The sequence below is a fragment of the Bos javanicus genome, chromosome 4, assembly GCF_032452875.1.
Source record: "Bos javanicus breed banteng chromosome 4, ARS-OSU_banteng_1.0, whole genome shotgun sequence".
NCBI lineage: Eukaryota > Metazoa > Chordata > Mammalia > Artiodactyla > Bovidae > Bos > Bos javanicus.
In genome coordinates, this window is record NC_083871.1 from 101,494,440 (window position 1) to 101,519,605 (window position 25,166).

Consider the following 25,166-nt stretch of genomic DNA (forward strand, 5'->3'; position numbering starts at 1 on the left):
TGGTTGGATGGCATCATCGACTCGATGGACATGAGTTTGCACAAGCTCTGGGAGATGGAGAAGGACAGGGAAGCGTGGCGTGCTGCAGTCCATGAGGTCACCAAGAGTCAGACACAACTGAGCGACTGAACAACAAAACATTGTAGCTAGCTGCTATTTGTCTTCAAGTCCAAGTTCAAAAGTGACCTCTCAAAGGTGCTCTCCCCAGTTACACTGTCTTAGCCCCCTTCTCTCTTGGTCACTCTAACACTTGGCTCTTTAGATATTAAGACCACTTTCTTCAATACGTAGTTCTCATTTTAATTATTAGTTGTTTATTTTGGTCACTATTATCTACCCACTATCACCACTAGAACACAGAAATAAGAGGGAAGGAAACATTTAACATCAGTAGCACCTAAGATGCAATCTTAAGATTTTATAAATAAATGAATATATTGGAAACTATGTCAAAGGACAGCATGCTTCTCTCAGAGCACTTGGAACTCTCTGCAGTACACTGGGATTTATCTCCTTCTCCTACTGCACTACTGGTCCATGTAGATCATTGTATCCCTGGTGCTGACCTAACCTATAGCACCCACTCCATAAACATTTGCTGAATAAACAAGCTGGGTTTTATAGAATGAAATGTATAAAGCATAGGAGAAGGGAAACAGGTCAAAAGTTTTTAGAATAACAGGTATAGAGAAATGGACATATAACAAATCATGGCCCAGGGATCCATCTGTGGGAGTTTGGTGTGGTTGGGGCGGAGTCTATGAGCAATGCCTGGAGCAAGGATCCAGAAGAGCCAAAGTGGATGATGCATGAGCAGCAAGTCCTGCTAAGGAGCCAGGATCTGATTCTGTGCTCATAGAAGTGACACTCAAAGAGGGATTTTAGGAAGAATAAGTGGGTCTGAAATTCATTACTTTTCTTAGATAAGAAATTGAGAGGCCTATATGGAATAGATACAGGGGTAGGAGGTGTATGCAATGCAGGAAATCTAGAGTCAGGCTGCCTTATATTTAAGTCCTGGCTCCTCTGCCTATTATCTGTATCACCTTACACTAGGCATTTAAGTTTTCTAAGCCATAGTTACCATATATGTAAAATTGGGGATGATCATAACTATTTCACAGAGATTTTGTGAATATTCAATGACAATATATGAGCATTTACCCAACTATAATAAAAACCTATCAGGCTCTCAGGCTTCCCTTAGCTCAGCTGGTAGAGAACCTGCCTGTAATGCAGGAGACCCAGTTCAGTTTCTGGGTTGGGAAGATCCCCTGGAGAAGGGATAAACAACCCACTCCAGTATTCTTACCTGGAGAATCCCATGGACAGAGAAGCCTGGCGGGCTATAGTCCATAGGGTCACAGAGTCAGACACGACTGAAGCAACTTAGCACGCACACACCAGGCTCTCACAAAATATTAACTCTAGTCTCTATTGGTGTAAATCACCATAATTCTTTTGCCTGAAAAAGTGCTGAGGGAAACACCCACCTCAAGAAATCCATTTGGAAGGAAGGAAACATTCTACAAAATACTGCACATTTATCAAAGATTTTTACATAAATTACTTTTATCTATGCAACGTGCTATGAGATATTCATTGTAGATTTTAGTTTCCAGAAGACAAAACAGATATTCCAATAAAAGGTAGGCAGATTTAGATTTTCTCACTTCAAGAACAGTATCATGGATGGGAAATAAAATAGATATTCAAAGATTGCCACAAGCAGAATGAAAAAGAAATGAAAACCTTGAGGCCAAACTGAGTAAGACCGTTTCTCCCTGATCAAAAAGAACAAATTCCCAGGAGTTCTCTTTCTGGTCACATGCAAGGGCAGCAGCCATCGACCCCCCAGGGGTCTCAGAAAGGAGGAAGCCCCTCCCAGACTGGCTGGCACTGGGATTCTGTGCACTGACCTCTCTGAACACGTTCAAAGTCTCTCGGCCTAACAAAGTTCATCCACAGAGTATCGCCATGCTCATTCCCAAGAGACGTCAGAGCCCAAAAAATAGAAAGAAACACTGGGGAGTGTCTTTTATCTTTTAAAGAACTAACCAAAGAATCTATTTAGCAGGAGAGAATTGAGAATGTGGGAAATATAACTTTACTGACCCCCTTTCCCATTTAATGATCAACTGCCAAATGCTATGCTCTGCGCACTGCCGAGTCTCGCACTTAAATGGCTGCTGTGCTTTTGATCTTTAAAGATGAATCGTCAAAGCTGAGAAGCCTAGGAAATCATCCAAAAGAGAGAGAGCAGCAACGTAGCAAAGCTTTTAGAAATAGCCGGGAAGAAATGAAAGGAATCAGGGTTATCGAGAGCAGGGAAACTAGACAAGAACTTGGCACTAGCGGAGTGTACATTGGTGGACAGGATGGCACGAGGGATTAGCGTTGTTGCCTGGACCACCTGTGACACAGCCATCCATCCGTGTGCTCCTCACCCTGCCTCTCCGGGAAACCATTTGTCAATGCCCTCTGTCACACAAACTCGGAAGCAGACACATGCCAAGCTGGTCTGTCGGAATCAAAAGGAGTTTCACATACTTTCTAGTATTTATGTATCTTGTTCATAAAGCAACGAATGATTTCCATATCAAGGAAAACTCAAGATTCTAGAATGATCCAACATGATCATCGTGCTATATCATTTGTGGCACCTAGGAGGATCTCAGCTTCTCTAGGTGCCTCCCACACAAGTCCCCTCCTCGGCCTCATCTCTGACTCTGCACTCAGGTGATAGCTACCAGCAGCCTGCTCCCCTGGGCTGCACCTGCACCCACAGATGGGCCAGCCTGGAGGACCCCAGCCCCCCCCACAGATAGGCCATCCTGCCAGCCTCATTCAGCTGGACCACCTTCTAAGTCTACGGTGAGTCCGTCCTCCAAGGAAACCATGGAGAAACACTCATTACTCTCTGAAGGGTTCTCTGCTCTGATCTTTGTTATAGCACTGTCAACCCTTGCTGGCCACATTTCCAATTTCTGCCCTTGCTCAACAGCTCAAATATTCCTGTACATTATTTTCAAACTGAAAAGACCAAAATGACTCAACAAAGAATGACTGGTGGTTCCAATAAGAAAAGACCTCTCTCTATAGTTGCTTCCCTGATAGCTCAGTTAGTAAAGAATCCACCTGCAATGCAGGAGATCCCAGTTCAATTCCTGGGTGGGGAAGTTCTGCTGGAGAAGGGATAGGCTACCCATTCCAGTATTCTTGGGCTTCCCTTGTGGCTCAGCTGGTAAAGAATCCACCTGCAATGTGGGAGACCTGGCTTCAATGGAAGATCCCCTAGAGAAGGGAAAGGCTACCCACTCCAGTATTCTGGCCTGGAGAATTCCATGGACTGTATAGTCCATGGGGTTGCAAAGAGTCAGACATGACTGATGGACTTCCACTTTCTTTCTTTCTCTCTATAGTTGGGTACTCAACTGGTCCAGTATGATTTTTCTCCAAGAAATGTCATCAGTGCCTCTTCTAGCCCAATAGGAGAGAAGAGTAGGTCTAATGATACACTCCAACACATACTCCCTGGAGGATCACTCACTGAATATCAATTCAAATCCTTTTCAGCTTCTCCTTTGTATTTATAAGCAAAGTTTAGAAAGTTTTAGACATTTTCCAGACCCTCTTGCAGCAGAATTTTATATATGACCCAGTTTACACCATGCAGGCACTCTTAAATGAGTCTTAGAGCAGAGCAAGCAGAAAATAAGGTCAAATTTGGGGAGACTGGACATTTTGGCAAGAAGGGAGGTAGAAGCGTTTGGCTTTGGGGTACAGGGAGGGTGAAGCTTCCAGTGTCCAGCTCTTAGCATTACATGTGTCAAGCAGTCAGTACTTTGAGCAAGAGGGTCTCTGTTCTATCAGTCACGTATGGTGTGATTAGACATTTCTCCTGGATCTGATGTCTTCTCGGCAATATTGCTGAATCCAAGTCAAATCCTCTGGCCCTTCCGGAGAGTCTGTGAGCTATATAAAACTCTTCAATCAACCCCTTTCTGCTTCACTAGCTAGAATAGATCTTGCTGCAGCTAAAATCTCTTCAACAGACACAGGATTTTCTTAATTAAAAATTTTAATTAATACTCTGAATTTCTTTTCCTAAGAAATTAAAATCTTAAGTGCCCAACACAATGACTCACCAATTTCTCCCTGCCAGATTCTGGCAGCAATTAAGCAAATTCCAGTTATAATCTGTCAGTCAGTCAATGACCCTCCCCAGCGCAATCTGTCCTTACCCCAGGAAAGCTACATTTCAATTCTACATCTTCCCATTCTTAAGTCTGTATAGGATATCAATATTCTCCCTTCTTCTGGGTATACAATTCAGAAGTGAATGACTAAAAGCTCTCTTCAGAGTAAGTGGGATTCCAACACAAGAGAAGCTTTAGATAAGGATCGAAATGTTTCACTGAAACTTCGAACCAAGGCTAGAGTGTAGCGTTTGTATAAGATTGCCACAGCAGTAAGAACCACTTCTTTACCTCAAAGGTAATGCTGTGAGAATGAAGCACTATGAATTTTAAGACAATTTTTAACCAAATCAAGTGGGATATTTAGTCATTTCCCAACATTTAGATGGCAATTCTAGATATTAAGCACCTCCTCTCCCCAGGCAAGTCTTTCAGTCTTTTAACCTCATTAATAATCAAGTCACAACGATTATCCCACAAGGAGGATGTTCTCCCATCTTTCCTCAATTTAATGCTGGGTCATCACAGCCTTACAAACATCTTAATATTCCATTCTAAAATTTAAAGAGCATGTTTTTCACACTGAGAATCATGCAGTTTGCATATTAATCCACTACCATTTCTCAAAACAAGAGGCCAGTAACCAAGCAAAAGAGTTTTACAAAACAAGCAGAAAAAAAAAAAAAAAATCCCAGAACTTAATGTTGTGTTTCATGAGAAGGATAATGTTGGAGGAAAGAAAGTATATTTTGGCTATGAGGTCAGTGACTGGGTTAAAAAGACAGACAAATGATGTCAAAAGAGAACAAAGCCTGGAATGATTCTGCTACTAAGCAATAGGGGGACTTGGATGAATCACCGATTTCCTTTGTTCTCATTTGTTACATGAGGGCCCCATCAATCACAGGCAAGGTCCCTGGAAGCTCTACCGTGTAATGAGTCTAGGAATTGGGATTTATCTAATACTGCTAGAGTTTCATGAGTTTATAATCCCTAGCAGCATGTGTGTGTGTGTGTGTGCGTGTGTGCTCAGTCACGCCTGACTCTGCGACTCCACAGACCATAGCCCGCCAGGCTCCTCTATCCAAGGGATTTTCCAGGCAAGAATACTGGAGTGGGTTGCCATGCCCTTCTCCAGGACCTAGGGGCAACACAGAACAATTGAAAAGGCAGTGGGTCTTCCTAGTCAGCTAACTTTACATTTGAATCTTGGTTTCAACACTTACAAGCTGTGAAACCTCAGGCAAGTTGCTTAAACTTTCTGAACCCTGTGTTTCCTCATATAAAAGCAGGATAAACAAAATGCACTGCAAAGTGTTGTTTGATGCTTGAATTAAATGATGAGGAGTACCTATGACAGTGCTTGAGTCAAAATTAGTGGGTCCCCTACCTCCCTGTCTTTTTTATGTGTTTTATAAGCTAAAACACAAGAGAGCATCGATGACTTACTCTTTCCTGAATAAAGGAAGAAACTAATTTATAATGCTATAATTTTGAGAAAAATTTCTTTAAATCATTTCTTTACTACAGCTTCCACCACTCTTTGGTGGATAGGTTTACAAAACATTTTTTTCCTTTTATTAATAGCATTTATTTTATAAATATTTATTCATCACTTACGGTGTGCTGCTCCATGTTCTAAGCAAAAGGGATACAGTGGAGAATAAAATAGACTAAGTCCCCATCCTCCTGGAACTTATATTCTGGGAAATGTCTTTCAGAACAGTTTTGGAAATAATGTTCTAAAAACTATCTTCTTCCATCTGGGCATCATCCCCCACATCACTGTTGGACTTAACAAAGCTCGTGTGTGAGTGCTAAGTCGCTTCAGTCGTGTCCAACTCTTCATGACCCTACAGACTACAGCTCGCCAGACTCCTCTGCCTATGGGGATTCTCCAGGCAAGAATACTGGAGTGGGTTGCCCTGCCCTCCTCCAGGGGATCTTCCTGACCCAGGGATCAAACCTGTGTTTCCTGTGGTTCCTGCACTGCAGGCAGATTCTTTACTGCTGAGCCACCTTTAGAAATCTCATCTTCTCTTATTTCAAAGGAAAATAAACTCATGGAGGTTACCTAATACCCACACGAGATTAAGCAAGAAATCTACAGGGTATGAAAGAGAATATGAATTTAGAGTCAGCCAAGTGTGGACTCTTGTCATTTATTAGAGATGTAGCCCTTGGCAAATAAAGTAACCAGTGTTCTTCAGTATCCTTCATATCAAAATCTACTTGCAAGGATATATGGAATTTTATGAGATAATATATGTAAAACACCTAGAGCAAGGTGAGAGAGTAGAAACAGAACAATACTAATCATAATAGAGATTCTATCTCATTATGACTTGTTTCTCCATTGATTAGAAATAAATGAGCTATCTTAAGGGTAGAAATTGACACAGAGAAAGCTGTAACATCCATTCATGGTTATTTGGGAAAAAAATGGTATAAAAATATATACAACCCACACATGCCACCTGTTACATTTTTACTTAAACCATGAAAAATATGTCATGGAAAGTGTGTGTGAATCCCATTAAGAAAATCTTCTATCTGACAGTCTTCCTAGCTCAACTCATATGGTAAGATTTTCAAAACTACTGATGCTGATTTAGTTGGTCTGGGTTATACCTGGGCACTGGGATCTTTATAAGCTCCCATAGAAAATTGTGTGTGCAGCCCAAGCTGAGAACCTGGTGTGCAAACTGCATTCATAGAACCCTCTGTTGTTGAGAGGGAAAAGATTAGTTTTAGCAAAGGTATGCTATGTACCAAAAGATTGGATCTTAATGACCTATGAGATGCATAACTGGTAGTGTTGTGAAATACAGAACTCACTTCAGGTAAGTCCATTTTCAATTAATTATATACTTTAAATTTTTGACATAAAAAATTAAGTAAAAAAATTTTGACATAAAACAACAGACTGCCTACACACTTGAAATACTGTTACCTCTATTTTTCAAGCCTGAACCAAACTTTTAACCTTCATTATGTATCCCTGGGGCTTCCCTGGTAGCTCAGCGGTTAAAGCATCTGCCTGCAATGCTGGAGACCCAGGTTTGATCCCTGGGTTGGGAAGATCCCCTGGAGAAGGAAATGGCAACCCACTCCAGTATTCTTGCCTGGAGAATCCTATGGATGGAGAAGCCTGGTGGGCTACAGTCCATGGGGTCGCAAAGAGTCGGACATGACTGAGCGACCTCACTTTCACTTTTACTTTATGTATCCCTAAATGGGAAATGTAAAAAAGGGAACTATTCACCAGTCTAATTAAAATGGAACCTCATTTAATGTATTTATCAAATATCCTGAGAAGTCTTTCTTAATCATGTTCCTCCTTTGCCCAACTCATTCCAGACTTTTCGACATTTTACATGTGCACCCAGCCCGACCACCATCCACCACCTGTCTAATCAAAATCCCATTTTTTTTTCTCCTCACCCCGTCAAACTGCAGTTTCTCTTACCAAAGGAGAGAACAGGGAGGGCATGGAAGCTTGTGTGTGTGTGCCTTCCTAACCATGGTCCCTGTGAACTTTACTCTCAATTTTGGCTGATACTGAAATCTCCTAAAAACCATTTTAATTTTTCAAAACTACTGATGCTGATTTAGTTGGTCTGGGTTATACCCGGGCACTGGGATCTTTATAAGTTCCCACAGAAAATTGTGTGTGCAGCCCAGGTTGAGAACCAGTAGACTGGAACATGGAGACATCTTCAATCCCTTTTCTTTTCCACTCTATATTTATGCTGAAGATTTTGGTTCTCTGACTGGATTAAAAATCAACTAATTTGAAAACTGCATCTCTTAGTTCTTCCAGTCTGTGGACTCTCTCACCGAACAGACGAGGTGTGGGATTTTCATTAGATTTCTGTGTCATTGTTTCCAGAAGAGTGATATTTGTACCGTTGGCAGACAAACTCAGTGCACTGACTCTAGCCCCACGTTATGCCTTTCAAATACACACTACAACCAGCAGAGGTTTCCATGACCTGAGGAGAGCGGCCTGAATCCCAGACAGGCACCTGCAGGTCCAGCCTGCATCTGACCATCCTGAGATTGGAGGTAACCGTTTCTAAGGACCACTCCATCAGACTAAAGAGCAAGGCCTATGAAAGGGGTCCTTTCTGCCCATCAGCAGCAAGCCAGTCAATCCTCCTCAGTTTCTGGGGATATTTTTTCTGATTTTAACTTATTATGGACGTTTAATGTTCATTTTCCTGAAGTTTTCCTTATAATTAATCTAGCCAATATGAATTTTCATATCCATTTTAGAGTCCATTTAAACGAGCAAAGGCCAAGGAGATATTTTAAGATAGAGTTCACCAAGGCCCATCATATTCATTTGCTAGGGCTACCATACACCAGATCCCAGAGTGCATGGCTTAACAACAGGAGTTTATTTTCTCATAGTTCTAGAGGCCAGAAATGCAAGATCATGGTGTCAGCAAAGATGATTTCTTCTGAGGTCTCACTTATCGGCTTGTAGATGGCTGTTTTCTCCCTATGTCTTCACCTTGTCTTTCTTGTGTGTCTGTCTGTGTCCTAATCTCCTTATATACTGCTACTGCTGCTGCTGCTAAGTCGCTTCAGTCGTGTCCAACTCTGTGTGACCCCAGAGAGGCAGCCCACCAGGCTTCCCCGTCCCTGGGATTTTCCAGGCAAGAACACCGGAGTGAGTTGCCATTTCCTTTTCCAATGCATGAAAGTGAAAAGTGAAAGTGAAGTCGCTCAGTCGTGTCTGACTCCTAGCGACCCCATGGACTGCAGCCCACCAGGCTCCTCCGTCCATGGGATTTGCCAGGCAAGAGTACTGGAGTGGGGTGCCATTGCCTTTTCCCCTTATATACTAGTCATATTGGATTAGGACCCATCCTTATGACTTCATTTAACTTTAATTACTTCTTTAAAGACCCCATCTCCAGACCCAGTCACATTTGGAGAGACTGAGGGTTAAGACTTCAATATTTGAATTTGGGGGTATATAACTCATCCATACAACCATGAAATAGAAGATTTTAATACCTTCTTGTCTCCCCTCAGCTGGGATTCTATCATATGAAACCATGGCCATGATATTTAGTTTGGTTTACTGTCTCTAGCATGAAAGCTGACTTTCTGGGAATGAATACAAAGATAGCTCTACATAATTTTGGAATTCCATGATAAGCTAATCTAACTAAAAAAAATATTAGAACTACAGAACTTACCAAGTTAGGTAGTAGAAAAAGGAAAAATATAAAATCATGTAACTGATTTCATGAGAACTATATACATTGATTATCTAGGAGAGTTGATTTTGAATTTTCAGCCTTTTGATCTTCCTAAGTGTGTTCACACTTGTCAGGATGTGGTCCTGATTTAGGGCTGAGACTATAAGTCACCACTGTTGTTGTCATTGCTGTTTTAATCACTAATCTTATCTGACTCTTTTGCAAAGCTGTGGACTATAGCCCACCAGGCTCCTCTGTCTGAATGATTTCCCAGGCAAGAATACTGGAGTGGGTAGCCATTTCCCTCTCCAGGGGATCTTCCCGACCCAGGGATCAAGCCTGCATCTTCTGCATTAGCAGGCAGATTCTTTATCACTGAGCCACCAGGGAAGCCTTACAAGTAAGTCACCATAAAACTGTCTTAATTTGCCTGTCTTGTTAAGTTGTTTGTTTCTGCAAGGAGACTATTCCTATACCCTCATCAGTACAGAGGACTTCAATCTGAATGCATCAACTGCCTGCTGCTGAAAAGTACTTGGTGATGCTCAGTATATGGACTCTTTCCAATCCCTTTCTTAAAGTGATTCACAAGACTTCCTTGTGGAAAATTTGCACATCTGAAGATCCTGCCTGAGCCCCTCAGTCCATTCAGATTAAAATTATGGTTCAAAGACAGGAACCTACCTTGAGGTTTGGACTTGGTCAGCTTGCCACAGGGCTTGGAGATGGTGACTGTCTTCTGGCAGTCGGCGTTGTGGAGGGCTCGCTTCAGGCTCCCAGTTCGGGTCTTCAGAGCCGTGTTCAGATCACATTCTCCCCAGGCCTGGAACTGGTATTTGCACTCCGCTGGAGGCAGGGTAGGACCAAACAGAAATCTCTGAGTTCCTCTTGGAGTACCATGAAAACAGACGCTTTTATTTTTGATTTTCTGTAGTGAGGTAATTGTTGGTTCACATGCGGTTGTGAAAAATAATACAGTGAGATCCCATATACCTTGCACCCAGTTTCCCTCCGTGGTGATATCCTGCATAGCTACAGCGCCACCAAGAACTTGTCATGGACACAGTCCAGAGAATCTATTTATTCATTGGAGAAGGAAATGGCAACCCACTCCAGTATTCTTGCCTGGAGAATCCCACGGACAAAGGAGCCTGGTGGGCTACAGTCCATGGGGTCGCCAAGAGTCGGACACGACTGAGCAACTAACACACACACAGTTTCACATGCTCTCATGTGTGTATATGGTATGTGGACACTGACTTCCGTGTGACTTTATCACATGTATAGATAAGAGTGAACACCCCCATCAATAGCATTCAAACCACTTCTAACACAAAGGTCCCTTGGGTGATCCTTTTATAGTCGTAGCTTAGCATCCTTCTTCCTTTCCTACCTCCTTGCCGTGCTGTGCTGTGTTTTCTTAGTCACTCAGTCATGTCTGACTTTTGCGACCCCATGGACTGTAGCCTGCTAGGCTCCTCTGTCCATGGGGATTCTCCAGGTAAGAATACTGGGGTAGATAGCCCATCCCTTGGCCAGGGGATCTTCCCGACCCAGAATCAAACCGGGGTCTCCTGCATTGCAGGTGGATGCTATACCAGCTGAGCTACCAGGGAAGCCCTTCCTACCTCCTGAACCCTTAGTAATTCCTAATCTGTTCTCTGCCTCTATAACTGTGTCATTTTAAGAACACTATATAAATGGAATCATACAGTATGTAATGTTTTGAGATTGGCTTTTTCACTCGGCAGAGTTTCCTGGAGGTCCATCCAACTGTATGAATCAATAGTCTGTTCCTTCCATTGCCGAGGAGTACTCCGTGGTATGCATGTACCCCAGTTTGTTTAACCATTCACCAGCTGAAGGATATCTGGGTTGTTTCCAGCTTTTGGCTATAACAACTAAATCTGCTATACAAATTCATGTATAAATTTTTATAGGAACATAAGTTTCCATTTTCTAGGATAAATGCCTAAGAGTGAAATCACTGCATTGTATAGTAAATACAAGTTTCATTTTGTGAAAAACTGCCATGCTCTTTTCCAGTGTGGCTCTCTGTTCTGTATTCCCATCACCAACGTGTGCATGATCTAGTTTCTCCTGTATCCTTGCTCGCATTTGATGTTATTTCTGACTTTAGCCATTCTTATCGGTGTGTAGTATATAGTGATGCCTCATTGGTTTTCATTTTCATTTTCATCATGGAGAAAAGATGCTGAACATCTTTTGTTTGTTTGCCACCTATGTATCCTCTTTAGTAAAATGACTATTTATGTCTTTTGCCCAATTTCTAATTGGATTGCTAGTTTTGAGAGCTCTTTATGTATTCTAGACATTTATATATATAAGACCTTTAAAACACATTTTAAGACATTTTATGTATAGATCTTTAGAGTAGTTGTACACAATTTAAGATCAAACGGTATCTGAATTTCACCATGCCTTTATAGAATTTACTTCCACTTATATAAAGGTATAACCCCAAAGGTTATAGAGAATGACAAAGATGTAGTGTATGTATTCATTACCCTTCTCCACTGTCCAGTAGCCAAAACACATTTCTGTAAACCAGTGAGAATATTTGGGGCATTGTGTCCCACTATGGCAAGAAAGAGAAGTCTAGAACGTGGGGAAAAAAAAAAAAAACACAGGCAATTTTGGTGTTCCATGGTGGGTTTAGGGTCAAAAGTGTTGAAAGATTCCTTCTCAGATTGGGAGATGAGGTCAACAGGAAACTGGCAATAGTCCCTGAGCTAAAATCTATGAAGAGTGGCTCAGAGCAGTCCAGCTGGGTTGGTGAGGAAAGAGCTATGAACCAGTGTGGCAAGTGGGGAGGGAGAAAGAGAGAGAGAGAAGGCCCGGAAGTAACAGAGAGAGAGATCTGGAGAAGGAGGAGACTAAGTAAGAAAGGAGGAAGGGAAGAAAAAAGGATCTAGAAATAGAAGCAAAGAGCACACTGTTAAGAGGGACCGAGGGCCTATTTTCTGCCCCTGTTGCTAAGGCAGTGGTCTCCGTCAGGGACTACTCTGACCCTCTGCCATGCCCCGAAAGGAAACGTGCAGCAACATCCAGATACTTGCAGCTGTCATAGTTGCTGAGGTGGGGAGTGCTACCAGAAACTAGTGGGTAAAAGTCAGGAATGCAGCTAAATATCCTACGATGCAAAGAGCAGCCCTCCCTCCAGGACAAGACAACTATCTGGTTCCAGATTCTAGCAGTACAGAAAACGAGGGACCCGCGGTTAGGCAAGATGCCAGGTTGTCTTGTATCTGATAAAATAAACTTGTTAAAATAGAGTCAACCTCAAAAAGATACCCGGTGGAAGGATGCAAGAATTATCTCAGGATGGAAGATTAAATCAATAGGACAGTAAGGGTGGGACTCACCTCCAAATTGCTTTTTCCAGTTGCAGGGGATCTTACATCTCTGGGTCTTCATGGTTTGTTTACACTCAGCTCCGGTACGGGTGCCCTCGCGGGTGCCCAGCCCACAGTCCCCACTGGTGGGTACACACACACTCCACTGCCATTCTCCACAGTCAGACTTCTTCACCTTCTTTTCTGAAAGGGAAGAAGGAAAAATTATCAACGCCCAGAAAACTCTTTAGCTCCTGGATAAAACCAAGTTCATTCCTGAGCTCCTTAATTGCATGGTCTGTGATTTTACCTCTCTCTTCAGTGTCTAGGAAAGAGTAGAAACTCGGTGTTAGCTGAATGAATGACTGAATCAACCAATGACCAGGAGAAAACTAGGGAGCTAGAACTAATATTTATTTAATTCTTACTATGTGCCAGGGACTGCGCTAAGTGATGTACTGACACCTCCTTTCGAAGCGAATGTTGCTGAAAAAGAGAAGAAGATCAAAGTCAAGTTAAATCTAAAAAATAGGAAAATAGTCTATGAAAATTAACAGTTGTCAGAGTAGTCATTCCAATGTATGTCAATGCTTCTTTCTCTGTCTTAAGATGGAGTGGTGGTCATGGTTTAGTCACTAAGTTGTGTCCGACTCTTGCGCCCCCACAGGCTGTAGCCTGCCAGGCTCCTGTCTCTGGGATTCTCCAGGCAAGAATACTGGAGTGGGTTGTCATTTCCTTCTCCAGGGGATCTTCCAGACCCAGGGATCAAAACCAGGTCTCCTGTATTGCAGGCAGATTCTTTACCAACTGAGTTACGAGCGAAGCCCATAGATGGAGTAACATGCACTAACTGTGATGGACCACAGACGTAACAGACTCTCAGCTCCACAGCCAACTTAGGACAATGTAAGTGACATAGAAAATGTGCTTTATTCCTGCTAAGATTCAGTTTCCTCCTTTGTTAATGAGATAAAACAAAATTTGCTTCTAGGACTCTTTTTGAAGAAGAGTATCAACCTAAGTTAAACATTTGATTGCCAATTAATTTTCTGAATGATGTAGCTGTTACTAATTATTATTTTAATTAATAGTTAATGGTAACCATCTATATTTCAGGACTTAGAGTGGGGGGATGGGATAAGAGGGCATGTCACTTAGGTGTTCCTCTAAATACTTGGAAGAAAGGAAAGTGGGAAGAAAGGGAAAGAAGGAAAAAAGAGAGGGAAGGAAGGAGAAAAGACAAAAAGCAAGTAGCTGGATTAGATAGACATTAATCAAAGAAGACTTTTGTTCAAAACGATATTGCTCACCTGGTTTCTCTTTCTTTCCTGCTTCAGCGGTGTCCACAGCTGCCAAGATGAAAATAAATGCCAAAAAGGCAGCTGCAAATTTTCGACGTTGCTGCAGGTACTGTGGAGTCTGCATTCTAAGAATAAACAGAGAAATGGAGAAGGTGGAGTCAACCTAAGTCAAAGAAAGCTCACTGAACTCCTTGGTGAAGGACTCCAGTTTCCATTTCTGAAATATCAGATTTTAGGAAAATTTATATCAATTATATGGAGCAGAGTTCAATCTTTTCTCCAACATCCACTGAAGTAAGTGCTCTTCTGCTTTCAGTCATGTATTCATTGATAAAATACAACAGTCCTTCACATAAGACTTCACACATAACCATTTGCTAAGTATGACTTAAGAGCAATGGAAGCAAAAGAATTTTGATGGCATGCATTGGAACAGACTCCTACAGTAAGTCCTACTGATAGTGACACTTGGTAATGGCAATGACTACAGTTATCCTTATAAGTCCTGAAGCTTCCTAAAAACAACCATGATGTTTTCATCCATGTGTATAATGTGAGTAGACATAATGAATAGATTATCTGTGCAAGTATATGTTTGCTGTTATCTTCAGATGCATCCGTAATGATCAATATCTCTCATTTTGTTTTATCATCTCCATGATCACAATTGTCTTATCATCATAGTTGTATTATTCATTGGTCCACTGAAAAGTGAAGCCCAAAACAGAAGTAGAGCTAGCACACCTTCAATATACAGCAAAAACACTTCTAAACTCAAATGTACTAAAAAGCCTCTAAATTCTAGAATGGAGTAAAGGGTTTACATTTACTCATAATTTGAAATCTCCTCATTTGATATCAATAAAAAAAATCCCAGGATAACATTAGCAAGACTCCTGTAGAACTTGAAGTCACTTGTGACAGCATCCTGTCAACATGATCGCCTTGCCAAGCATACTGGGGAAGGCGCCAGGACAAGTGCCAGGACAGCCCACTTCTTGAAGCTGTACCAAGTCACTGGCTGCAGCAACTCACCTGGTAGTCATTGATCTCCATCTAGTATGTTCCTGATATTTTATACTTCATATAAAAATGATAGTAATGGCATACGCTCATTAACTCAGAATTTTTCTTCCAGAAGTGTAGACTGTTGACATGATTTTACATTCTCATGAATGTAAACAATAAAACCTCACATATATAAGGGACTAAGATCACTCTGTTCTGTAATTTCCTTTCCTCGTTCAAGCCTATCTATAAAACGATATCCTTGTCAGTGATTTTTTCTCCCTTTCTGTAACACTGGAAATGCCCATTTTAGTGTTTTTTAATTGATGACTTTGGATTCCATTGTATGGATGAATATTTCGTATTCATCAGTTAAAGTTAATATTTTGGTCATTTGGTCCTTTCCCTGAATCACAAGTCCTAATTAGCAACTCAGCATCTCCATCACTTTCTAAAATCTAAAATTACATGCTTTTACTTTCTGTAAATGTAATTTTTTTTTTTTTTAGAAAGTGAAGATCTGAAGAGCCTCTTGATGAAAGTGAAAGAGGAGAGTGAAAAAGTTGACTTAAAGCTCAACATTCAGAAAATGAAGATCATGGCATCAGGTCCCATCACTTCATAGCAAATAGATGGGGAAACAGTGGAAACAGTGGCAGACTTTATTTTGGGGGCTCCAAAATCACTGCAGATGGTGACTGCAGCCATGAAATTAAAAGGCGCTTACTCCTTGGAAGAAAAGTTATGACCAACCTAGATATCATATTAAAAAGCAGAGACATTACTTTGCCAACAAATGTCCATCTAGTCAAGGCTACGGTTTTTCCAGAAGTTATGTATAGATGTGAGAGTTGAACTATAAGTGAAGCTGAGTGCCGAAGAATTGATTCTTTTGAACTGTGGTGTTGGAGAAGAATCCCCTGGACTGCAAGGATATCCAACCAGTCAATCCTAAAGGAAGTCAGTCCTGAATATTCATTGGAAGGACTGATGCTGAAGCTGAAACTCCAATACTTTGGCCACCTGATGCAAAGAGCTGACTCATTGGAAAAGACCCTAATGCTGGGAAAGATTGAAGGCAGGAGGAGAAGGGGATGACAGAGGATGAAATGGTTGGATGGCATCACGGACTCAATGGACATGAGTTTGAGTAAACTCCAGGACTTTATGGACTGGGAGGCCTGGCATGCTATAGTCTAGGGGGTCGCAAAGAGTCAGACATGACTGAGCGACTGAACTGAACTGAATTGAATGTAAATTTTTATAATTATACTTCAGGGATGATCAAACAGACAAATTGTTACTGATTATGACACTTGTCCTGTGACTTTCATTGGACATGAATTGTCTGAGAAGTGAGTCATATTGGTTGGCAAGTCCTCTCAGAGCTAAGTACCCTGGTGCATCTACACAATACATTTAATACATATCCACATAGCAACTATAATTATGAGATGTAACATGAACCTAAGTGAAGGTCTTCTGGTGTTTTCTCCAAAGGCAGTCCAAGAACATACTCTCAGTGACTAACCACTTTGGAGGAGGAAACTTCTCATTTGAGTCTTCTTAGAGGGTAAGTTATTGGAGAAGGAAATGGCACTCCACTCCAGTACTCTTGCCTGGAAAATCCCATGGATGGAAGAGCCTGGTAGGCTGCAGTCTATGCGGTCGCTAACAGTCGGACACGACTAAGCGACTTCACTTTCATTTTCACTTTCATGCATTGGAGAAGGAAATGGCAACCCACTCCAGTGTTCTTGCCTGGAGAATCCCACGGATGGGGGAGCCTGGTGGGCTGCCATCTATGGGGTCGCACAGAGTCGGACACGACTGAAGCGAATTAGCAGTAGCAGCAGCAGCAGAGGGTAAGTTAACTTTTAAATTTTAATGCATTTCTATGTTGTAATACATCTTTTTGTTTCATAATTACCTATGAATACTTGAAATTAGATTGTGAATAGATTATTGTGTTGTTGTCGTTTTTGTTCAGTCTCTAAGTTGTATCCTACTCTTTGTGACCCCATGGTCTGCAGTGTACCAGGCTTTGCTGTCCTTCATTATCTCCTGGAGTTTGCTCAAACTCATGTCCTTTGAGTCAGTGATGCCATCCAACCATCTCATCCTCTGCTGCCCCCTTCTCCTCCTGCCTTCATTGTTTCCCAGCATCAAGGTCTTTTCCAATGAGTTGGCTCTTTGCATCAGGTGGCCAAAGTACTGGAGCTTCAGCTTCAGCATCAGTCCTTCCAATGAATATTCAGGGTCAATTTCCTTTAGAATTGACTGGTTTGATCTCTTTGCAGTCCAAGGGACTCTCAAGAGTCTTCTCCAGTACCGCAATTCAAAAACGTCAATTCTTTGGCACTCAGCCTTCTTTATAGTCCAACTTTCACATCTATACATGATACTGGAAAAACCATAGGTTTGATTATATGGACCTTTGTTGGCAAAGTAATGTCTCTGCATTTTAATGTGCTGCCTAGGTTTGTCATAGCTTTTCTTTCAAGGAGCAAGTGTAATTTAATTTCATGGGTGCAGTCACCATCTGCAGTAATTTTGGAGCCCCCAAAAATAAAACTGGTCACTGCTTCCACTTTTTCCCGTCTATTTGCTATGAAGTGATGGGGCCAGATGCCATGATCTTGGTTTTTTGAATGTTGAGTTTTAAGCCAGATTTTTCACTCTCCTCTTTCACTGTCAAGAGGTTTTGTAGTTAAGGTAGAATCAAGGTTGCTGGGAGAAATATCAACAACCCCAGATATGCAGATGATACCACTCTAATGGCAGGAAAGTGAGAATTCAGAAATTTCCATCATGAGAGCACAGCTATTGAGAGAATTTTCTGACCAAGCAAAAGAGTGATGCTTGAAGAGCCATGTATCATACACAGTGGAAAGAGAGGTCACTGAGAAAACATGGACACTTAGCAGAAATAGAACTCTTCCATAAACATACACACACAGAGTTATTAATAGAAGGATACTATTGCTGGCTATTTTAACCTCAGCATTTCTAGTCTGACATTGCTAACCTTACTTTTATAATTATTTTTAAAAAGCTTTCTTTCAATCAAGTTAAAGTCACTTTATTTCAAGAGAAAAATCCCACAGAGGCCAGAATTTTCTGAAAAAATGTTCTAAAATCATAGAATCGTCCATTAAACAGGGATCTTAACTGTAGTGGTAGCAGAGAGGAAGAAAGGAGAGAGGAACTGGGATGAGAGTTAGAGTTAATAGAATAAAGTAAACTCTATTTATATTGTTTCCCCCTATGAATTCAGAAAAATTTGGAATCTTAATTAGTGGGCAAATGGTTAATTTCAGCTTTTAGATGTTCTAAAGAAAATGCACACAATTCCATACGTACAGGGAAAATGTGTAAAATTTGTGATCAGCAATAGGTTTGAGTTTTCAACTTATCTTTTCCCCTTCCTCCTGTTTTGGCTGCCATTCTGCTTAAGCCTCTGTTTTGGTAACTTTAGATTCTTCTGGGTAGAGCAAAGGAAACAATTATTTTTTAAAAGAGAGTAAAGGAGTTTAGGAAAGAGATGAGTCAAATTATTAAAAAAAAAAAAAAAAAAAAAAAACAAGTAGCATGCTGGTGCCTTGTTGCGGTGTTAAGAACTTGAGTAACTGAATGTGTGTAGATAAGAGCTTCCCTTGCTTGTGGTATCTGTTGGTTGTTTAACCCACTCCAGTACTCTTGCCTGGAAAATCCCATGGATGTAGGAGCCTGGTAGGCTACAGTCCATGAGGTCGCAAAGAGTCGGACACGACTGAGCGACTTCACTTTCACTTTCTTTCACTTTATTTGTCCTTAGCATCAAACAAAGGCAGAAGTATCTCCATATGGTGTATCTCTGCCGCTCTCCAACACGTGCTAGATGAGCACAGAGGCAAGAATACTGACTTAAGGAAGTGGTCAGGGTCGGGACTTACTTTTCGAATGGAGGGAACTAGAACAATGGCAGAATAAGCCTTGCTAAGCCAGCTCAGGTCTTTTGAATAATTTACTTATTTTCACTCCTCCTACTGCCAACTTTTGCTGTCCTTACTCTGACAGATTTAATTTCATGGGGCTTAAGAGTTAACTAGAAGACTACCCTAGATGCTTGGTGTCTGGAAATCACTGTCACATTATCTCAATCACTAATAAGTATGAATGAAGCTCAAGGATGAAACGAAATCAGTTAAAGAAACCAACTAGGTGGGGGAAGTGTTAATAGATTAAATCCCGGTCACTTCTATAGAAAAAATCACTGATGAGAAGGAAAAGTATTAGTATTTTAATAGGACCTAAAATTTTAAAGATGATTAACATCTGGTGTAAACATAAGACAAGGATGCTGGAATATGTCTCTTAGTGATTTGTTTGGAATGACTAATATAGGATTTAGAGGCAGAAGCTTTGGCTTAAACTTCAGCTCTACCATATAATTTTTGGAATGTTCTTGGGCAAATCACAACCATTTAAACTGCTGTTTTGACATCTACAAAGTGGGTATGATTATAATAACTTGAAAGGTTTGTTGTGAAAATGCAGGATGCAAACTCAGAGCTAACATAGAATATCAAGAAATATTTGTTGTGGAAACTGAGTTGTAGACATAGAGCTAACCCAGATTATCAAGAAATATATTACTAGTTGCTGAATAAAGTTAGTTCACCCCTACACTCATATTACTTATTAAAAGAAAGTACTTATTTTCATTAAGAAATAACGAGCATGACACTTTTAGCTGTCTAATCTTATCTAAAATCAAAGGATAAAATTTTTTTTAAAAACCAGAGAGATATGATTTAATTAATGCCAACTAAAGACTTGTTCAGCTTTATTAGGACACAAATTTGTTCAGGCTTTTGACTTCTTAAAAGGTTAAAAGAAACTCAAGGACCTTTATCCCCAGTATTTCTTTGGAGTTCACTGAAGTATAGAGGCTCCATGTTGAGAACGAATGAAACTGTTATGCAATTTAACATGTATGAAATGAAAAAAAATATAACTTTGCAACTGCATATTATACCTCTTGTGTGGTGAAACTATTCTACTGCCCTCCTTTTATTCAAATACCTGAGACAGGGTCCCAGCACAAAGTTGCCACTTAGTAAATTTTTTGCTAGCAAAAAAATATAGCTAAAACATGGCATCGAATAGAGGAAGTAGTATTCATGCTAAAGTGATGCCTCAGCTCTTTGTCTATGCCATGGATATAAGATTCACTGAAAAAATTGAGCTAGAAACAACCAGGATCTAAAGCAGTTTCATACATACAAGAGCAGTCTATGAATGATTTGTAATACATCAAATATTACACATCACCAAAACTTTCTAGATATTTTGCGATCTATCTTTCTAAAGCTCTGCGAAATAGTAATTTTTTTTTCCTTTTTATAGGCCATTTTTATTTTCACTAACCCTTCTTCAAGTCATAATCCTCAAATTGATTTATTTTCAAATGGTTGATCATTGCCTTAGATTCCTAAAGTCTCATATAAATAACCATTATGTTTACAATGGAATCTTTTGCTAAACCAGCCTTTCACTTTGACCTTGTTAAGCTGCCTTACTTAAACATTAAGCCTTGAAAAGAATGTGTCCCAAGCATGTGTGTTCATGACCTCAGATACACTCTACTCACAGCCCATCAATGAATTCAACCATGTTCTTTGATTTTAACTAAGTACATATCAATCAGATTGATAGTATGACATTTGTTTAATTTTGTATAACACAATAAAAATGGGTAGCTTTCAGGCTGAATTATTTTCACAGCATAATGGCCCCTGTTGGAGAAATGTGATATTTTAGGACATTTTCTTTAGGTATTTATTCACCAATTTTTAGGGTACCTACTGAGGGCTGGATGTCTACTAGGCATAAGAACATGATAAAAGAATATGATTCAGCCCTCCCCCGAAAGAATTCTGTGTAACTGGGAAAAAAATGTGAGAAATGAGTGACATGATTCATTATGTTAAATATCCTGAAGCACTTATACACACAGTGCTATTTGAGTACCTAGGCTCAAGTGATAATTTTGCTTAGCAAGGGTGAGTGAGGTAGAGGGTTGTGGTATATTTTATCAGATTAAAAAAAATAGTTGGTCTTCTAAATAAAGAAATGAGGGAAGGAAGGGAACTTCAGGCAAATGGGATCAAATAAATGAATTTGCGGAGATGATGTATATAATATATTCAGTGACAGAATGTGATTAGAATAGAGTGTACAGTACCAGCTAACAGTGGGTGGACCTCAAAAGGAGGAAGAGGAAATGAGTTAATCATGAAAATTGTGAGGGAGAAAGACAGACAGCGTTATCAACTGCTCAGGAAAAGAGAAGCAAGGGGAAGTCAGGCAGAGAGGAATGTTGTATGCTGTGCTAAGTCACTTCAGCCGTGTCCAACTCTTTGTGACCCCATGGACTGTAGCCCCCCAAGTTGTTCTGTCCATGGGATTCTCCAGGCAAGAATACGGGAGTGGGTTGCCATGCCCTTCTCCAAGAGATATTCCCGACTCAGGGATGAGACCCTCGTCTCTTAGGTCTCCTGCATTGGCAGGTTGGCTCTTTATCACTAGCGCCATCTGGGAAGCCGGCATGCTGTATAAACATAACAAAAACTCTAAGTTACCACGAAAGGGGCAGCCGCCATACTCAACCGGTCATCTCGATACCCTTTATAGTATGTGTGTTTCTCTTTCAGCTTTCTTATTATTTTTGTTTACCCATGTTGTGGATGTTCTGTGTACTTTGGTTCATTTCCAGGTATTTATTACCAAAGTACTTATAATGCTTATAGTACTTGGGAGTCAAGAACATGTTCCAAGACTCACAAACTTCACACACACACATTTAAGAATCTCTTCTGATTTTCATTAGAAAAATAAAGTTAGGCTAAACAATGATTTTTAGAGAACTGCTGTTTCCAGGGAGAGGTCAAGGGCTGCTGCCAGGCATGAAAGAAACCTGAGATGATACTGACAGTCACACCATATCTCCCACCCTTATCTCAGCTTCACCTGCAGCAACTTCTCTTGCACGACTTTCCTTGTAAGGTTTCATTTGTCAAGAAAGAAAAATGTATTTATTTTTTAAAACCAGATACTACTATCTGTTCTTTTTTTTTCAATTAATTTTATTTATTTATTTTTGACTTCACACGGGCTTTTCTGGTTGCAGTATGCAGGCTTCTCATTGCGGTGGCTTCTCTCATTGCGGTGGCTTCTCTCGTTGCAGAGCACGGGCTCTAGGGTGCGTGGGCTTCAGTCATTGCCATGCACGGGTTTACTTGCCCTGTTGCCCTTCCTGGACCAGTGATCAAACCCACGTCCCCTGCATTGGCAGGCAGCTTCTCAACCACTGGACCACCAGGGAAATTCAGAAAAAATGCATTTAAGAGTCACTGGTCTGGCCATTCTGAAAGTCCGTAGGGGATATGATGTTACAAAACAATATTTTTTTCAAAAGTAGAAATGTGAAAATGTTTCAAGTAGTTAATATGAAATATATTTGAGTATGCAAAATGCTTTGTTTTGGGTAGCAAAAACAGGAACTTTACAAGTGTATATTTTAACTATCCCATACTTTAATGTTTGACATGATTATGTCTTCTTATCAAGGATCAAACACACAGTATAATAAGTATGACTACAATTATGAGGAAAATAAGACAGTGAATCATAAGGCATGAAAAACTAATTTTTTAATATATAGAAAAAGAAGAGGGTTTGGAGTCAGCCAGATTTCTTCCATATAAACTTTGTCACTTATTATATCTGTGATGTGAACAAAGCAGTCACTCCCTTTTATTCTCAATACCCTCTGTGGTAAAGAAATTTAAAGTTTTATCATGCAGACTCCTAGTTTTTTTAAAGATTACAATGAGATAACAGATATAAAATATCTGGCATCTTGACAGGCACACGTTAGGTGCTCCATCAGTAGTGACCCCTGTAGCTCTTAGAGGAAGAAAGTGAGGGGTGGAAGCCCCCAGAAGTAGGTTCATAAAGAGGGTGGCAATACCTCCTTTTAAAGTAGTTTGAATTTTGATTAAGTAAGTAAATCTGGAACGAAAAGCATTTCCAATGGAAGAAACATAATCCCTGATGACTCAGCAGTAAAGAACTCGCCTGTAATTCAGGAGATGAGGGCTCGATCCCTGGGTTGGGAAGATCCCCTGGAGAAGGAAATGGCCACTCACTCCAGTATTCTTGCCTGGAAAATCCCATGGATGAGGAGACTGGAGGGCTACAGTCCATGGAGTCACAAAGAGTTGGACACAACTCAGCAACTAAACAACAATGGGTAAATGGAAGAAATTTTAAGGTGAGAAATCAAGAGACTAATTTGAAGGAAATAGTTTGGTTTGTTGGTAAAAGAAGAAAGTGTGATATTGAAAAGTTGGAGCCATAGCAGGCAGATGGTTGAAATCATAATTATTATCAGTGAATATTTAGTGACCGCATACTATGTGAAAAATAATAGGCTAGGTTATAAGGGAGACACAGATTTGAATTATATTTGATCTCACAAACTCTCCAAATGACAAACGCTTTATGGAGCCAAAGACACACGAAGAGTATATGCCATATTTTGTGGTGGAAGATGTAAAAATGTTGCAAGTAAAACAAACGTATTTTTGATGAAAGAAATATCTAATATTCTTGCTAAGATTTCTTCTGCAAATTTTAAAGAGTATTTATCAATTTTAGGCAGTAAAAATCAAAAGAAAGCTGTGGGTACTGGCAAACTTAATTAGTTTCTCAAAGCAAGAGTCAATAGTGTTAACAAATCATGGATAAATGCCCCATGCTGACTGAAGACACAGTCCATACTCCTTCAGCCTAGCTCAGTAAGAAAACACTTTTTTTAAAATATGTGGATCTTAACATCAAATGAAAACATATTTCCTTCAAGATTACCACATTCTCATACTCTTGTAAACAACTGGATACAACTTTATCAACTACTGAGTTCAAATGGCATCTCGTTAATAACTAGTAGCTTTATTTGTTGAAATGAAGTGACCCAATCAAAAATATAATTAACAAAACAGCATGCAAATTTTCATGTTCATTAACATACTGCTCGAAGGACATGAGTTTAAGCAAGCTCCGGGAGTTGGTGATGGACAAGGAGGCCTGTGTGCTGTAGTCCATGGGGTCACAAAGAGTTGGACATGACTGAGTGACTGAACTGAACTGAACATTCTGCTAAGCATTAGGAGAGTATTTCACATCATGTTGTTTGGGGGGTGGGCACTAAATAATAAATATTTTATGGCTGTGTGAGGCAGAGACTTGGTAGAAGAGCAATCAGGATCAATTCAGAGAAGTTCTGCATCTGCCACAAAGGTCAGACAAGTAATGAAAACGTCACACCCGGCAAGTGAGAATTTATTCTTTTTTTTTTTTTTTTTTGAGAGTTTTGAAAAGGGATCTAAATTTATTGACTGGTCTGTTGCAGACTAAACTTGGACCAGAAAAGGAACTGAGTATTACTTTTTGACCACAAAGAAATCACAGAAAATCTCAACCAGTATGTCTTGAATGTATCTGACAGACTATACCAGGTCTCTTAATTTGATACCTAGAATTACCAAAGAACCCTCCAGAAATAAGTTTCTATTTACAATTCAATGGAATTACCCCCAAAAGCTACCAGAACCATAAATGAATTCTGTAATGTTACAGGATACCAGATCAATATACTAATACCAATTACATAACTATATATATGTAAAATATTTATCTTTCAAAGGATTTCCACTAGAATACATAGAGAACATTTACAAATCAGTAATAAGAAAACCCATAAAAATATGAGCAAAAGAACTGCACACTTTCAAAGAAGATACGCAAATGGCAAATGAGCACATCAGAAGATATCCAACATTATCAGGAAACCTCTATGTGATACTACTACACAGCCACTCAACCGACTGAAAGTTAAAGAATAACCATACCAAATGTTAGCAAAGATGTACAGGAACTTTAACTCTCATAATCTGTTAGCTGGAACCACTTTGAAAATTGTCTTTATAGGCATGATGGGGGAAATGCAATTATATTGTTTTAAGGATTTTTTACTTA

At 40.1% G+C, this 25,166-nt stretch overlaps 1 protein-coding gene across 4 annotated transcripts in view; it reads right to left on the reverse strand.

Moving 5' to 3' along the window:
* The window catches only part of PTN (pleiotrophin), a 109,055-nt gene that overhangs the window by 13,372 nt on the left and 70,517 nt on the right, over positions 1-25,166 (reverse strand). For all 4 annotated transcript variants that reach the window (XM_061414829.1, XM_061414827.1, XM_061414830.1 and 1 more), the window contains 3 exons: positions 14,082-14,197; positions 12,802-12,975; positions 10,100-10,261 (listed from right to left, as the gene is read on the reverse strand). In XM_061414829.1, coding sequence (XP_061270813.1) covers positions 10,100-10,261; positions 12,802-12,975; positions 14,082-14,196 — 451 coding nt within the window. In that variant the 5' untranslated portion in view covers position 14,197. The remainder of the gene's footprint in view (positions 1-10,099; positions 10,262-12,801; positions 12,976-14,081; positions 14,198-25,166) is intronic.